This window comes from Pantherophis guttatus, chromosome 15 (genome assembly GCF_059756535.1).
Source record: "Pantherophis guttatus breed Tessera chromosome 15, ASM5975653v1, whole genome shotgun sequence".
Classification (NCBI taxonomy): domain Eukaryota; kingdom Metazoa; phylum Chordata; class Lepidosauria; order Squamata; family Colubridae; genus Pantherophis; species Pantherophis guttatus.
The window spans coordinates 10,682,509-10,697,443 of NC_142077.1; the positions used below are offsets into that span (position 1 = coordinate 10,682,509).

Below are 14,935 nucleotides of genomic sequence, written 5' to 3' on the forward strand. Positions count from 1 at the left end.
CATGAATGAATTAGTCTGGTGTTGAATGCCAGCTGGGGGATTCTGGGAGTTGTAGTCCACACATCTTAAAAGAGGCCGAGGTTGAGAAACAACAAACAAAGAGGCACGGAGGCCTTTTGCCACCACAATCTCACCTTGACATACTGTCGCAGAAAGAAAGGACTCATGTCGGGAGGAGAGGTGGTGGTGTGGGGCTTCAGGAGCTGGCTGGCGGGCACGGGCTCCTCGTCGTTCTGCTGGTTCTTCCAGTAGTCCAACAGGGACTTCAGGACGTGAAGGCAATAGTCCACGGCTCCGGAGCTCAGCAAAGCCGCCGCGGTGGCACTCGAAATCAGGGAGGACGACTGCGGGAAGACACGGAAAACATGGAGGGATCCCGTCGCTCGTCCCTCGGCGGACCAAACGGCCCAGCCGCGGGAAACTCAAATCGTAGGCTCAGCACCCAGTAGCCCAAGTCTCCAGTTCAACCGTTCTGAGCTTCTGGGGGGGAGTGAGATGCTGATATGAGAGGGATGGAGGTCGAGCCCGCTGGGCTCCTGAGCTTTAGCGAAAGAGGACGGGAGTTGGGTGATGAATTTGATTGGCAGCATCTCTTTCTTGCATGCTCATTTAGTCATCGTTTTATGCTGGGGTATTTTTTTTTAAAAAACTCGCTGCTGTGAAATATCGTTATTGCACACACACACACAGATGGGAAGGCATGGGGGGGAAAAAACCACAGAAAAATTGGAGGGAAAAAACAACCCAGTTTCCCCCTCCCCCCCTCAATTTTTCCGGGTTTTTTTCCCCCGGCCTTCTTCCCATTTTTTTTTTTTTTAATTTGATTTATATGCCGCCCTTCTCCGAAGACTCAGGGTGGCTTACAATGTGCTCAGCAATAGCCTTCATCCTTTTGTATATTTATACAAAGTCAGCTTATTGCCCCCACAAACCGGGTCCTCATTTTACCTACCTTAGAAAGGATGGAAGGCTGAGTCAACCTTGAGCCTTGGCGAGATTCGAACCTGCAGTAATTGCAGGCAGCTGGTCTTAATAATCAGCTTAATAACAGGGTGCCTTAGACCGCTGTACTACCAAGGCTCTACACCTACCCCAAAAAGATTTTTAAAAATATGTATTAAAAAAAAAAATCCCGATTTCATTCACTAAAGAGAAGGCAGCCAGGATCCAGCCTCGGGGGGCTTCCGTCTCCTTCCTTCTCAAGAGCTTCCGACAGCTCGGGCAAGGAAAAAAACCCTTCTCTGTCCAAAGCCTCTGCCACACCAGTGGAAGTCTGACCCGGAGCCAAGGAGGCCAGGGGGGAACATACTCACTGGCACCAATGCCATCTCCCTCAGGGAGAAGGGGACCGGGGGTGAGGGTTCGATCATCACATGCAAGAATACCAACAGAAGCCCAGCGTTTCCCAATGATAGATCCTCAGTGACGCAGTCCTGCAGGCTACTTCTGCTGATTGCCAGCTGCCTGCAATTTGGCAGTTCTCAACAGCTGAAGGTTGACTCAGCCTTCCGTCCTTTCGAAGTTGGTAAAATGAGGGCCCAGAACGTTGGGGGCAAGAGGCTGACTCTGTCAACCGCTTAGAGAGGGCTGTAAAAGCACCGTGAAGTCTAAGTGCTATTGCTATTAAGAGCTGTGGGGGGGGGGCACAGTGGTTAGAATGCAGCTTTGCAGGTTAATTCTGCCAACTGCCAGCTGTTCGATCTTCACTGGCTCAAGGTTAACTCAGCATTCCGTCCTTCCAAGGTGGGTAAAACGGGGACCCACCAGTTTGGGGGAAAAGAGGCTGACTCTGTAAACTGCTTAGAGAGGCCTGCAAAGCACTATGAAACTGTATATAAGTCCTTCCTTCCTTCCTTCCTTCCTTCCTTCCTTCCTTCCTTCCTTCCTTCCTTCCTTCCTTCCTCCCTCCCTCCCTCCCTCCCTCCCTCCTTCCCTTCTTTCCTTCCCTCCCACCCTCCCTCCCTATGGTTAGAATAGAGCATTGCAGGCTAACTCTGCCCACAGCCAGCAGTTCGATCCTGACTGGCTCAAGGTGGACTCAGCCTTCCGTCCTTCCGAGGTGGGTAAAACGAGGACCCAGATTGTTGTGGGGGCAAGAGGCTGACTCTGTAAACTGCTTAGAGAGGGCTGCAAAGCACTGTGAAGCGGTATATAAGTCTAAGGGCTATTGCTATCTTCCTTCCTTCCTTCCTTCCTTCCTTCCTTCCTTCCTTCCTTCCTTCCCTTCCTCCCTCCCTCCCTCCATCCCAGTGGTTAGAATACAGTATTGCAGGCTAACTCTGCCCACAGTCAGGAGTTCGATCCTGACCGGCTCAAGGTGGACTCAGCCTTGGACTCAGCCTTGAGAGGGCTGTAAAAGCACCATGAAGCGGTATATAAGTGCTATTGCTATGCTAATGCTATAGGTAGCTTTCAACTTTTGGGACCTTCTGCAAAGTAAGGGCAAGGGATGGTCCTCTCAGCCTGGCACGGCCAACAATCATCCAGACCACCTTGGGGTCTCCATGGCCTGCAGCCCCACCAAGTCCAAGCAAGCAGGAGGGAGAATGAAGGGGAGTCCCAAGGATTGGAGGGAGGGGGGGGGGCTTTGCGTCTGGTCCAGCAGTCTCCAGATGGGCCCAAGAGAAGCCACAGAACAGCCCTCGGGGACCTAGAGGGGAACGCAACCCCACTTCTTCTGGGGCTGGGACAGTTTCTAGCCTTTGATATCCTTTTGAAAGAGCAGCGACAAGAGCCCTCTACGCATCGGAAGGAGGCTTAGTTTAAAAGAGGCAGGAGGAAGGAGGGAGGCAAAACGGCAATCAGTTCTGGAGTCTAATCTCCCCTCGACACACATGCCGGTGGGCACCCAGCAGAGGATTAAGAGGAGGAGGAGAGAGGGGCTCCAGCCCCTTTCATTTGCCTCCCCTTCAAACGTAGGAGCTGAACAGTCCTCTTCCTCCGTTCCTCTGGAATTCGGCCAGTTGCGCGATGGAAAAGGGGAGGCAGCAGGGCTTTTGAAGAGCCGCCAGGAGCCGCCCCGGCTCTCTCGCCCCCACTGGTCATCTGCACTTTGACAGGTTTTGAAAAGCCCTCCCTCTTCTGCACTTGGGAGGAAAAGGGGTGGGGGGGGGAAGAGAGGCTGGTGAGCCCCAAGTGTAAATAAAACCATTAGAGAAAGCCTTTCTAAATCCAAACAAAGCCCACAGCCCATAAGCTCATTAAAATTCAATGCCTCCCCGGTTCCATTTTTAACCTCTGCGCTTTTGTTATTAATATGCTTTCCGCGACATGCGCCTTTTGCCAGCTTCCGTTCTGAAATGCCGCCTTAGCGCTGCACCGTTTAGCAACGGAATCCTCTTAGCGGTTTCGAAACACGGCAGATAGCGCGGGCATCGCGGCCTCCCGACAATCCCATTTGCAAATCCTCCCTCCTTCCCCACCCACGGTTTCCCCCCCCACCCTTTCTTTTAACCGCCGAGGGTTTGGTGGGCAAAGACGCCTGGTTGCCCGGCGTCCAAAACCCCAGAGCCCAAAGGGTTTGCAATCAGGAATGTCTGTGTTGTGGCCTGTCGACGGCCCCTCCAGCAGCCGAATCAGAGGAGGAGGAGGAGTGGGAGTCAGGGTCGGCATCTAGGCAACCTGAGAGCTCCAAGGGGGAAGAGGGAATGAAGCTGTCAGAGAGAGAGACGGAGGCAGAGCCTGGGCCGTCCGTCAGCCCTCAGATGGAGAGTCAACAGCCCCCAGGTCTGGAGGCGGCTGATGAGGAGGAGGAGGAACAGCTGGGTCCATTGCCTGACGCACGAATGCACAGAAGGCAGAGGAGAGGAGAGCAATAGAAATCTATGGGCCGGTCCTTGGGACGGAAGAGCCACCGCTGCTAATGAAGGCCCCACCCTATCTCTGGGGATAAAAGGCAGGGGGCGGAGATGAATAGATGTGGCAAACAACTATTCATCTTCCGGACGGACGGACTTCTTAGCCCGCGGTGAGAGAGAAACTTTTTGCTGGGGCTGCCGGCGCTCCTAATAAAAGGAATCCTAATAAAAGGAATAATAAAAGCCTGAGTGGCGTAGGAGGCTAATGCCTCCTACTAAGGCAGCATTTAACATCCAACTGCCTGCAATTACTGCGAGTTCAATTCTCCCCAGGCTCAAGGTCGACTCAGCCTTCCATCCTTTCTAAGGTGGGTAAAATGAGGACCCGGTTTGTGGGGGCAATAAGCTGACTTTGTATAAATATACAAAAGTATGAAGGCTATTGCTTAACGCATTGTAAGCCGCCCTGAGTCTCCGGAGAAGGGCGGCATATAAAATCAAATTAAAAAAAAACAAACAAACTTCAGAGGGTTTGTCGTGTTTGGGGAGGTGGGTCAGAACAGGTGACGAGGAGGCCGAATTGGGAAGGGGGAAGAAAACCGAGTCGAGGTGGCGCAGTGGTTAGGGTGCCAGTACTGCAGCTACTTCAGCTGACTGCTAGTTCAGCAGATCAGCGGATCAAATCTCACCAGCTCAAGGTTGACTCAGCCTTCCATCCTTCCCGAGGTGGGTAAAATGAGGACCCAGATTGTTAGGGGGCAATATGCTATTTAGTATACTGTCTTTGGTGTAAGCCGCCCAGAGTCCTCGGAGAGTGGGCGGCATAGAAATTAGACTAATAAAATAAATAAAAATAAAACGGCCCTTTCCTTTCTGCCTGACATGGATCCCGCACAGACACGTATGTGGGGCACACACACACACCCTAACCAGGCCAGACTCCTCACGTACCTCACAAATGGAAGATTTTGATCCAGATTTTGTCCGGGACATGAAGACACTCAAGAGCCTCATGATGACCAGGTGGACTTCGTTGAGGGGAGAGCGTTCATTTTTCTTGGACACGTCCTGCAAGGGAGAGAAAGGAAAGAGTGAGGAAAGGGCTAAAGGAAGGGATTTGTGGTTGCCCGGCGACAGGTAATCCTCGACTTACAACAGGGCATTTCGCGACCGTTCAAAGTGACAATTTGCACTGGGGGGAAAAAATTAAGCTGTGACCGTTTTTCACACATCACTGCAGCAGCATCTCCCCCCCGCGGCCACTTGATCAAAATTCAGATGCTTGGTGATTGCTTCACGTTTATGACAGTGAATCAAGGGTCACGTTATCATCTTTCGTCACCTCAGATTAACAGAGTTGGAAGGGACCTTGTAGGTCATCTAGTCCACCACCACCACCCCGGCTCCTGACAAGCAAAAGTCGGTGGGGGAAGACAGATTTACTTAACAAACCATGTTCTACTTAATGTAATAAATATAATGATTCACTTAACAGCTGCAGCAGGAAAAGTCGCAAAATGGGGGCAAACTCACTTAAAGAAGGGTTTGCTTCACGTCGCAACAGACAGGTTGGGCTCCCTTGTGGTCGTAACTCGAGGGCTACCTGTAGTCTGAACCCTTGCCAAACACAAAACGGAGGAGAAAAAGCACCTGTATGCCCCTGATCCAGGGGCGAAATGCTCCCAGTTCGGACCGGATCACCCGATCCGGTAGCGATGGAGGCGGGTGGTTCGGAGAACCGGTAGCAAAAATCCCTGCCGCCCCCCCCATGCCCAGCTGAGCCGCGCGATCATCAGGGGCTTTTTTTTTAATTTTTAAAAGCATTTTTTCTACAACCTCTTTGGCCGAAAAAAATGCTTTTAAAAGTAAAAAAAAAAAAAAAGCCTCTGATGATTGCGCGGCTCAGCTGGGATCATCAGAGGCTTTTAAAAGCATTTTTTCTACCACCTCTTCGGCCGAAAAAATGCTTTTAAAAGTAAAAAAAGCCTCTGCCGATCAGGCAGGTCATCTGGGATCGTCAGAGGCTTTAAAAATAAAAAGAAAGCCTCTGCCGATCAGACAAGTCAGCTGGGATCGTCAGAGGCTTTTTAAATCATTTTTTTTTTTTTTACAAAAAAATACTTTAAAAAATGGTTTTAAAAGTTAAAAAAAAAAAAGTTGGCTATGCCCACTCAGTCATATTACCCCACCACCACCAAGCCACGCCCACAGAACCGGTAGTAACAAATTTTACATTTCACCACTGCCCTGATCCCCCCGAATTATGATCGATGCACAGGCACAGACCTATCTTGGATATCCCTTGACTGTAAATACTTTGTGTTATTTTTCCAAAGTTGGCACTACGGCCTACGGATCAGTGGTGGTATTCAGCCAGTTCTATCTGGTTCAGGCGAAATCGGTAGGGGGCGACTGCGGGATCCCCCCACCCACCCACACGGACGTCACGACATCCCGTTTTCCACGTTTTCTGAGACTCCGCGCATGCGCAGAAGACACATTTGCGAACCGGGAGGGAAGGTACGTGAATGCCACCCCTTGCTACAGATCCGACTCATTTCGCGACAAGGCAGGCAGTAAACAAATTAAATATATACGGATAGATAGATAGATAGATAGATAGATAGATAGATAGATAGATAGATAGATAGATAGATAGATAGCCAACTCATCCAGGAGCCAAAGGCAATGAACCTGACCAGCAGCCAGACGGAGTTTACCAGCCGGCTGGTCGCCTGGTTCTCCCTCGAGCTACTGCTGCCCTCTAGTGGCCAGCAGGTCAAAGGGCTTCTCAGCCTGGCCCTGCAAAGTGGCATTTTCCCCATAGGTCTGATTTATTTATTTATTTATTTTATTTTATTTCAAATTTATATACCGCACCTTCTCTTGAAAGACTCAGGGCGGTGTACAGTCAGATAAAAACATACAATACAAACATTAAAAAACAATTAAAAGGATATATATTAATTTGGCCCCAGTTTAAGATAACAAACCAATTAAAAATTAAAAATATGTTAAAAAATATGTTAAGCCAGCCCGTCTTGCTGGAAAAAGAAGGTTTTAAGGGCACGGCGGAAGGCACCGAGATCTTGGATTCTCCTTATCTCAGGGGGCAGCTGATTCCAGAGGGTAGGTGCCCCCACAGAGAAGGCTCTCCCCCTGGGGGTCACCAGCCTACATTGTTTGGCTGATGGCACCCCAAGGAGGCCCTCTCTGTGGGAGCGCACAGGTCGATGGGAGGCCGTCGGCAGTAGCAGGCGGTCTCGAAGATAACTAGGTCCTATGCCATGGAGCGCTTTAAAGGTGGTAACCAGCACCTTGAAGCGCACCCGGAAGACCACTGGGAGCCAGTGCAGCTCGCGCAGGAGCGGTGTTACATGGGAGCGCCAGGCTGCTCCCGTCACTACCCGCGCGGCCGCATTCTGGACCAGTTGGAGCCTCCGGGTACTCCTCAAAGGGAGCCCCATGTAGAGAGCGTTGCAGTAGTCAAGGCGAGAGGTGACGAGGGCGTGAGTGACTGTGCACCGGGAATCCCGATCAAGAAAGGGCCGCAACTGGCGAATCAGGCGAACCTGACAAAAGGTCCCCCTGGCTACAGTCATCAGATGTTCCTCCAAGGACAGCTGCGTATTCAGGAGGACTCCCAGATTGCGAGCCCTTTCTGTGGGGCCCCCGATAGTCAGTGATGGAGTCAACTGACTATATCAGGATGCCGGGAATCACAGCCACTCAGTCTTGGAAGGGTTGAGCTTGAGCCTGTTCCTCCCCATCCAGATCCGCACAACCTCCAGGAACTGGGACGTCACTTAGGATGATTATTGATGCTTATTAAGGTTATTGATTCTCTCCTTGATTGGTTCCCATCCTGAGTCACAGGTTTGATTTAGGATGGAAAGTAGCCAAGGAGAGAAGCGACCTGGAATTAAGGAGAAACTTTCTAACAGTGAGGATAGTTAACCAGTGGGAAAGCTTGCCTTTGAAAATTGTGGGCTCTCCATCAGTGGATGTTTTTAACAAGAGTCTAGACTCATGATGGCGAACCTATGGCATGTGTGCCACAGGTGGCACACATAGCCATATCAGTGGGCATACCAGCTCAGCTCTGGCGCGCATGCATGTGCCGGCCAGCTGATTTTTGGGCCTTCTGGACCCACCAGAAGTAGGGAAACAGGCTGTTTCCTGCCTCCCAAGGGCCTGGGGGTGGGGAAGGCCCGTTTTTCTTTCTCACCTGGCTCCAGATCTTCTCTATGCATCTGGGGAGGGCGAAAACAGCCTTCCCCACTCCCTTGGAGGTCCTCCGGAGGCCTGAAACGGCCCATTTCCCAACTCCCGGTTAGACAGGAAGTGACGTTTTTTGCTGTCCCCAGCCTCCAGACACTCCTAGAGAGGCTCTATTCTGACTGAGAGCTTAGGGTTTCAGGTAGGAGCCGCTGCCTCTTATAGTATTTTCCAACTACGTTCACGTCTCATCCTGGAGGGGTGTCATGCAGTAAGAGAGTGTGTGTGTATGTGTGTGTGTGTTACCTTCTTCTCCATGCAGAGCTCAGCAATCAACTGGGCGAGAAGGTTATCCAGTGCCCCTTTGTCTTTTTCTTCATCGCCATCAAGGTCAGTAGTCAGCATCAGGATCACCTGGGCACAAGGCACATCGAGGGACAAAGTCAGAGACAATGGCCGAGGAGGTGTAGAGTCTTCCAGGCTTGGTGAACAGAAGTCTCTCCCACCCACCCACGGCCCTCCAAATAACTCTATCTATCTATCTATCTATCTATCTATCTATCTATCTATCTATCTATCTATCTATCTATCTATCTATCTACCTACCTACCTACCTACCTACCTACCTACCTACCTACCTACCTACCTACCTATCTATCTATCTATCTATCTATCTATCTATCTATCTATCTATCTATCTATCTATCTACCTACCTATCTATCTACCTATCTATCTACCTATCTACCTATCTATCTATCTATCTATCTACCTACCTACCTACCTACCTACCTACCTACCTACCTACCTACCTACCTATCTATCTATCTATCTATCTATCTATCTATCTATCTATCTATCTATCTATCTATCTATCTATCTATCTATCTATCTATCTATCTAATCTATTTATTTTTTACATTTTTATACCGCCCTTCTCCCGAGGGACTCAGGGCGGTGCACAGCCATACTAAAACACATATATATAAAATTTAAAAAGCAGTTTAAAACATATTAAATGATTTGGCCCTATATTAAAAACTAAAACACCCATTAAAATCCGTTCTTAAGCCAGCCCAGCCTGTTGAAACAGTAGAGTCTTAAGGGCACGGCGAAAGGTACGCAGGTCAGGGATCAAACGAATCTCCGGGGGCAGTTCATTCCAGAGGGCAGGTGCCACTAAAAAGCATTCAAATAATACACTCTAGTGTTCAACCGCAAAAACAGGGTCAGCAAGAGGCGCTGTACGGAGAGACCTTCCATATTCCCAGGCTGTGCTTATGATTACCAGGTAGCGTTAGGAGAGAAACTGGACCTGGTCTTTTGAGTACCAGTCCAAGAAAAAAGAGGGAGGAACAGAGAAGGGAACCACAGCTAGGGAAAAGACCTGGCAAACCCACCCCGTGCACATCACAAAGATGGCAGGAGGAAGAATCACTCAGACCCACCTGCATGTAGGGGATGGCCCGGACCCCGCCAACGTTCCTCAGCTGGGGAAGGGTCTGCAGTAGCCGTTCCAGCAGCATTAGCCTGACCATGTGCAACCTGGGAAAAAAAAGAAAGAGAGAGAGAGAGGGAGGGAGAGAGGGAGGGGAGAGAGAGAGGGGGAGAGACAGAGAAAGAGGGAGGGAGGGAGAGAGAAAGAAAGAGAGACAGGGAGGGAGGTGGGAGAGAGAAAGAAAAAGAGGGGAAGGGGGAGGGAAAGAATGAGTGAGAGAGTGAGAGAAAGAGAAGGAGAGAGAGAGGAGAGAGAGAGAGAAAGGAGGAAGAGGTGGTGGTGGAGGAGGAGGAGGAAGAGGAGGAAGGCATGTGAGGTCTGGCTGTAAAACCACACTCTGGCAACTGAGCAGCATGAATTGTGTTCCTTATTTTAGTCCTAAGAGACGTCCACTATCTATCTATCTATCTATCTATCTATCTATCTATCTATCTATCTATCTATCTATCTATCTATCTATCTATCTATCTATTTATTATATTTCTATACCACCTTTCTCCCGTAGGACTCAAGGCGGTGTACAGTCAAGAAAAATATAGAAACACAAACATCATAAAATTGCTAATTAAAATTATTATTATAACATAGTTTGGCCCAATTAAATAGAACCTAAAATTAGATAACATTTTAAAAACATTCACATGTTCATATGTTTAGCCCCGCCTGTTGGAACATCAGGGTTTTGGGGGCACGGCGGAAAGCACGGAGATCAGGGATATTCCGTATCTCTGGGGGCAGTTCATTCCAAAGGGTTGGAGCCCCCACAGAGAAGGCCCTCCCCCTGGGAGTCGCCAGGCGACATAATTTGACTGACGGTACCCTGAGTAGTCCCTCCCTGTGAGAACGAACTGGTCGGTGGGAGGCTGTTGGTGGCAAAAGACGGTCTCGTAGGTACCCAGGTCCTAAGCCATGGATTTTATTTGATTGGCAGAACCTGGGACAAACAAGCCCTGAGGAAGAGGAAGGGAAGGGCCTAACCACCCTAACAGTTAACTGTCCCCTGCTGACCTCCAACCCCCAATGGCCTCCGACAGAACAATCAGAAGCCACGGGACGCTGGCCCTTTCCCATGCCTGCGTTCCTGAGCCAGCTTTTTCCCTCCTCCTCCTCCCCTTCCCCACACTCGGTCTCCCCGCTGCCGTTTGACTCACGACCATTTCTGTTTCCCCAGGTTGGCCTTGGAGGGCTTCCCAGACACATACGCCCCAAGCAGGGAAAAGAGCTCTCTTGCCTGTTGCTGGCGTGGACGTCCCCTTCGCCTTCGCCCTCGCCTTCAGAGCCTTCACCCTCCGGCTGCCCCGTGGCGGTGCTGATGGCCCCCGTGCTGGAGCTGATGCTCCCAGGCCCTGCCGGATGGCCCTCAGCCGTCGTGTCTCCGTAGGCGCTGCTTCGGCCGGACACTACAAGGGAGAACCAGGAGGGTGAGCACCGGCGGTCTCCTGGAGGTGCCTGGCCAAGGGGCAGAGGTGATCAAACTCAAGGCCCAGACCTGGAAACAGCAAAGGATGGGCCCGCAGGGCCTCTGCCAGCAAAAATGGAGCTCAGAAAGGCTGCAGGAGGTTGCAGGAAGCTGTCATAGCCAAAAATGGAGCTAGGGAGCAGTGGCGAAATTCAATTTTTGTTACTATCAGTTCTGTGGGTGTGGCTTGTGGGCGTGGTATGGCTTGGTGGGTGTGGCAGGGAAGGATAGTGCAAAATCCCCATTCCCTCCCCACTCCTGGAGGAAGGATAGTGCAAAATCTCCATTCCCTCCCCACTCCTGGGGAAAGGATATTGCAAAATCTCCATTCCCACCTTATTCTGGGGCCAGCCAGAGGTGGTATTTGCCGGTTCTCCGGACTACTCAAAATTTCTGCTACCGGTTCGCCGGAACCTGCTGGATTTCACCCTTGCCTGGGAGCCCGTTTTCGCTTGCAGAGCACTCAGGCCGCCACAGGTGCCCCCGACACAAGTGACATTGATCTGGCCACACACCCACTGCCCCCCCCCCAAAGTCAAACACAACCCTGAGGCGGCCCTCAATGAAATTGAGTTTGACACCCCTGGTCTATGAGGAAAAGAGGAAAACACCCCACCCTCTTTCCCAGGTCAGGCCTGGACCGAAGCCTGGACCAAAGAGGCAAATGCTCCCCAGAGGGAAGGGGATACCGAGGAGGGGCGATTACCACTGTGCTCGCCTGCCACGGAGTCCACTGCGCTGCCCCCGCTCTCAGAGCCCACGCTGCCCCCGTGGTCGGCTGGGGAGGTGCGGAGCGTGGAGCCGTCGGTCGCGGCCGTGCTGCCTTCGTCGTCGGAGGCTGGAGCTAGGAGAGTAAGGAGAGCTGTTACAAGTAAAAACCCGGCCTCTGAGCTGTTCGAACGGGGACCACCCGAAGCAGGCCAAAGAAATGAGGACGGGGGGGGGGGGGGGCTTTGTCGTTCGATCCCTTTTGAAACCCACTTCAAAACAAACAGTGTGGGGGCAGTCTGTTCAAACTGGAGGCAACGAGGACCAGGGTGGATCAAAATCGATGATTTTTTTTTTTTTTTTTTTTTACAAAATCAAGCCTTTTGACTGATGATTGAAATCATGATTGAAATTGTGATTTAAATCGAGTTGATTTAAATCAAGCCTTTTGACTGGTGATTTAAATCATGATTGTGATTTAAATCGACTTGTTTTAAACCAAGCTTTTTTAGTAGTGATTGAAATCATGATTGAAATCGATCTGATTGAAATCAAGTCGGAACTTTTGGTCATTTACTGTATTCTATTACTTCTGTTTTATGATCCAGCTCATGCCTTGCAAAGTCCAGGATGAAAATGTAAAATACTTTTTTAATACAAAAGGTTCAGATCACTTATAGCTGGAAGCCCACCCATATATATATGAAGGCAAGTCCGTGATGTAGAGAACCTCTCCGGGTTTTTTTTGTGCTTGAGGGTAGGCTGATAACCAAATCTTTCTAGACCTACTCCCATCATTTTAACAACTACACCCAACTTGATTTTGGATTGATAATTGAACGGGTAAACCACCGCCTGTAAGATGTTGGTGAAGAAGTGATATAAAGAGACAGGGTGGATTTGATTTAAATCAAAACAATTTGAATCACGTCCACCCTGATGAGGACTGTCTCGCAGGAGGCATCCGATCCAGGCACGTCTCACCCAACAACCCCCCCCCACCAAGGACCGGGTTTTACCCCGTGCTCATTACCTGATGCAGTGGTATCTGACAGAGTCCCGGCATCCAGAGAGGAAGAGCTGGGGGCCTGTCCAGACAGCCCCAGGCTCTGTAGGCCGAGAGCGCTGCTGCTGCTGCCTGCATGAGAGAGAGAGAGAGAGAGAGAGAGAGAGAGAGAGAGTGGGAAAGGAAGGGTGGGAGAAATTAACGCCGAGGGTACGGGAGGAAACCACAAACAAGTCTCTGGTTTTTTTTCTTCTTCTCTGTATCCGGGACAGTAATAGCAATAGCTCTTAGACTTATATACCGCCTCACAGTACTTTGCAGCCCTCTCTAAGCAGTTTACAGAGTCAGCCTCTGAGGTCAGTAAAATGAGGACTGACCTCGGAGGGACGGAAGGTGGAGTCAACCTTGCGCCGCTTAGAATCGAACTATTGGCAGCGAGCAATGAGTTAGTCTGCAATACTGCATTCTCACCACTACGGCTCTTATATAGCAATAGCAATAGCACTTACACTTATATACCGCTTCACAGTGCTTTTACAGCCCTCTCTAAGCTGTTTACAGAGTCAGCCTCTTGCCCCCAACAATCTGGGTCCTCGTTTTACCAACCTCAGAAGGACGGAAGGCTGAGTCAACTCGAGCCTGGTGAGATTTGAACTGGCAAATTGCAGGCAGCCAGCAGTCAGCAGAAGTAGCCTGCAGAACTGCACTCTAACCAGTGCGCCACTGCGGCTCACCGTGCCTCCCTCCATTCTTCTTGGTTGACAGCACAGGAGGCCTTGCCTTTGCCCAAGTCTGTAAAGGAGCCCCCCCACACACACACACACTGTAGTGGGGAAGGGGCTGCCTGCCTCTCTCACCCTGCTGGTCCTGTTGCAGGCTCAAGGCAATGGCCAGCTCGACCATGGTTTCGTCGTCGGCATCGGGGGGGATGTCCAGCATGGGGGGGAAGCCCTCGGCCCCAGCCAGGAGAGCCTCCAGGGGAGACGGGTTCCCGTTGTTCACGTTGTCGGCAGTTTCCAGGACCATCGATTCAGACTAGGAGTAGGAGAGATGCCAAAACATTGTGGCCGACTGGATTAGACCAGGGGTCCCCAACCTCCGGTTGGCACCAGTCCATGGCATGCCAGAAATTGGGCTGCGCAAACAAGCGAAGCCCCCTATCTGCGGGATGCAGGCGGCATACAAAACCACACCCTTTCCAGTCCGGGGTAAAAACCACTCTCCACGGAACTGGTCCCTGGTGCCCAAAAGATTGGAGGCAGCTCCATTAAACACATTCCCCCATTATACCTCTGGGGGAGCTATATACCCTTTGACCCTCTCTAAGGGATCATTAAATTTAAGACACCCCCCCCCCCCAAACGAAGCATCCCAATGCCCCCGTTCTTCTCCAGGCTGAGCGGCAGGCCCAGATTTTCCTGTCCAGCCGGGGGACTCACCACCATCTCAAAGTCTCCATGGTCCACCTCATTTTGCTCCTGGCTCTCCTGCCGAATGTCCTCCCCGCTGGGCAGGCCGGGGGTCTGCATCTTGTCATCAGCATCGTCGTCGTCATAATCGTCTTTGTCGCCTGGATGTTAAGAAAAAGAGAGAAAAGTCCTGCGAAGCCCAGCCAGATGCACGAGAGAGCATGGGGGGGACGGGGACCGGAGGGAGAGAGAGAGGGAGAGAGAGATGACAAAGAGAGAGGGAGGGAGGGAGGAAGAGATGAGAAAGAGAGCGGGCGAGAGAGAGAGGGAGGGAAAGGGAGAGGGTTAGAGTTGAGAAAGAGAGGGAGAGGGAGGGAGGAAGAGATGAAAAAGAAAGAGGGAGTGGGAGAGGGGGAGAGTGTGAGAGTTGAGAAAGAGAGGGAGAAAGATATGAGGAAGAGAGGGAGAGAGAAGAAGGGAGAGGGATGAGAAAGAGTTAGGGAGGGAGAGGGAGGGTTGAGAAAGGGAGAGGGAGGGAGAGAGATGAGAGGGAGAGGGAGGGAGCAAGGAAGAGATGAGAAAGAGAGAGGGAGAGTGTGAGAGTTGACAAAGAGAGAGGGAGAGGGAGGAAGAGATGAGAAAGAGAGGAGGGAGGGAGGGAGAGGGAGGGAGAGAGATGAGAAATAGAGGGAGAGAGAGGGAGGAAGAGATGAGAGAGAGAGGGAGAGGGTTAGAGATGAGAAAGAGAGAGGGAGAGGGAGGGAGGGAGGAAGAGAAAGAGAGGGGGAGAGGGAGAGGGAGGGAGAGTATGAGAGTTGAGGGAGAGGGAGGGAGGAAGAGAT

At 51.0% G+C, this 14,935-nt stretch overlaps 1 protein-coding gene across 7 annotated transcripts in view; it reads right to left on the reverse strand.

Moving 5' to 3' along the window:
• The window catches only part of UBR4 (ubiquitin protein ligase E3 component n-recognin 4), a 133,337-nt gene that overhangs the window by 47,072 nt on the left and 71,330 nt on the right, over window positions 1-14,935 (reverse strand). For 2 of the 7 annotated variants that reach the window (XM_087879111.1, XM_087879108.1), the window contains 9 exons: window positions 14,124-14,254; window positions 13,542-13,719; window positions 12,712-12,816; window positions 11,689-11,808; window positions 10,743-10,911; window positions 9,462-9,558; window positions 8,322-8,429; window positions 4,749-4,865; window positions 135-344 (listed from right to left, as the gene is read on the reverse strand). In XM_087879111.1, the coding sequence (XP_087735237.1) occupies window positions 135-344; window positions 4,749-4,865; window positions 8,322-8,429; window positions 9,462-9,558; window positions 10,743-10,911; window positions 11,689-11,808; window positions 12,712-12,816; window positions 13,542-13,719; window positions 14,124-14,254 (1,235 nt within the window). Of the gene's footprint in view, window positions 1-134; window positions 345-4,748; window positions 4,866-8,321; window positions 8,430-9,461; window positions 9,559-10,742; window positions 10,912-11,676; window positions 11,815-12,711; window positions 12,817-13,541; window positions 13,720-14,123; window positions 14,255-14,935 lie in introns of all 7 variants that reach the window. The other 5 variants (XM_087879110.1, XM_087879106.1, XM_087879109.1 and 2 more) reach the window with 3 other exon arrangements.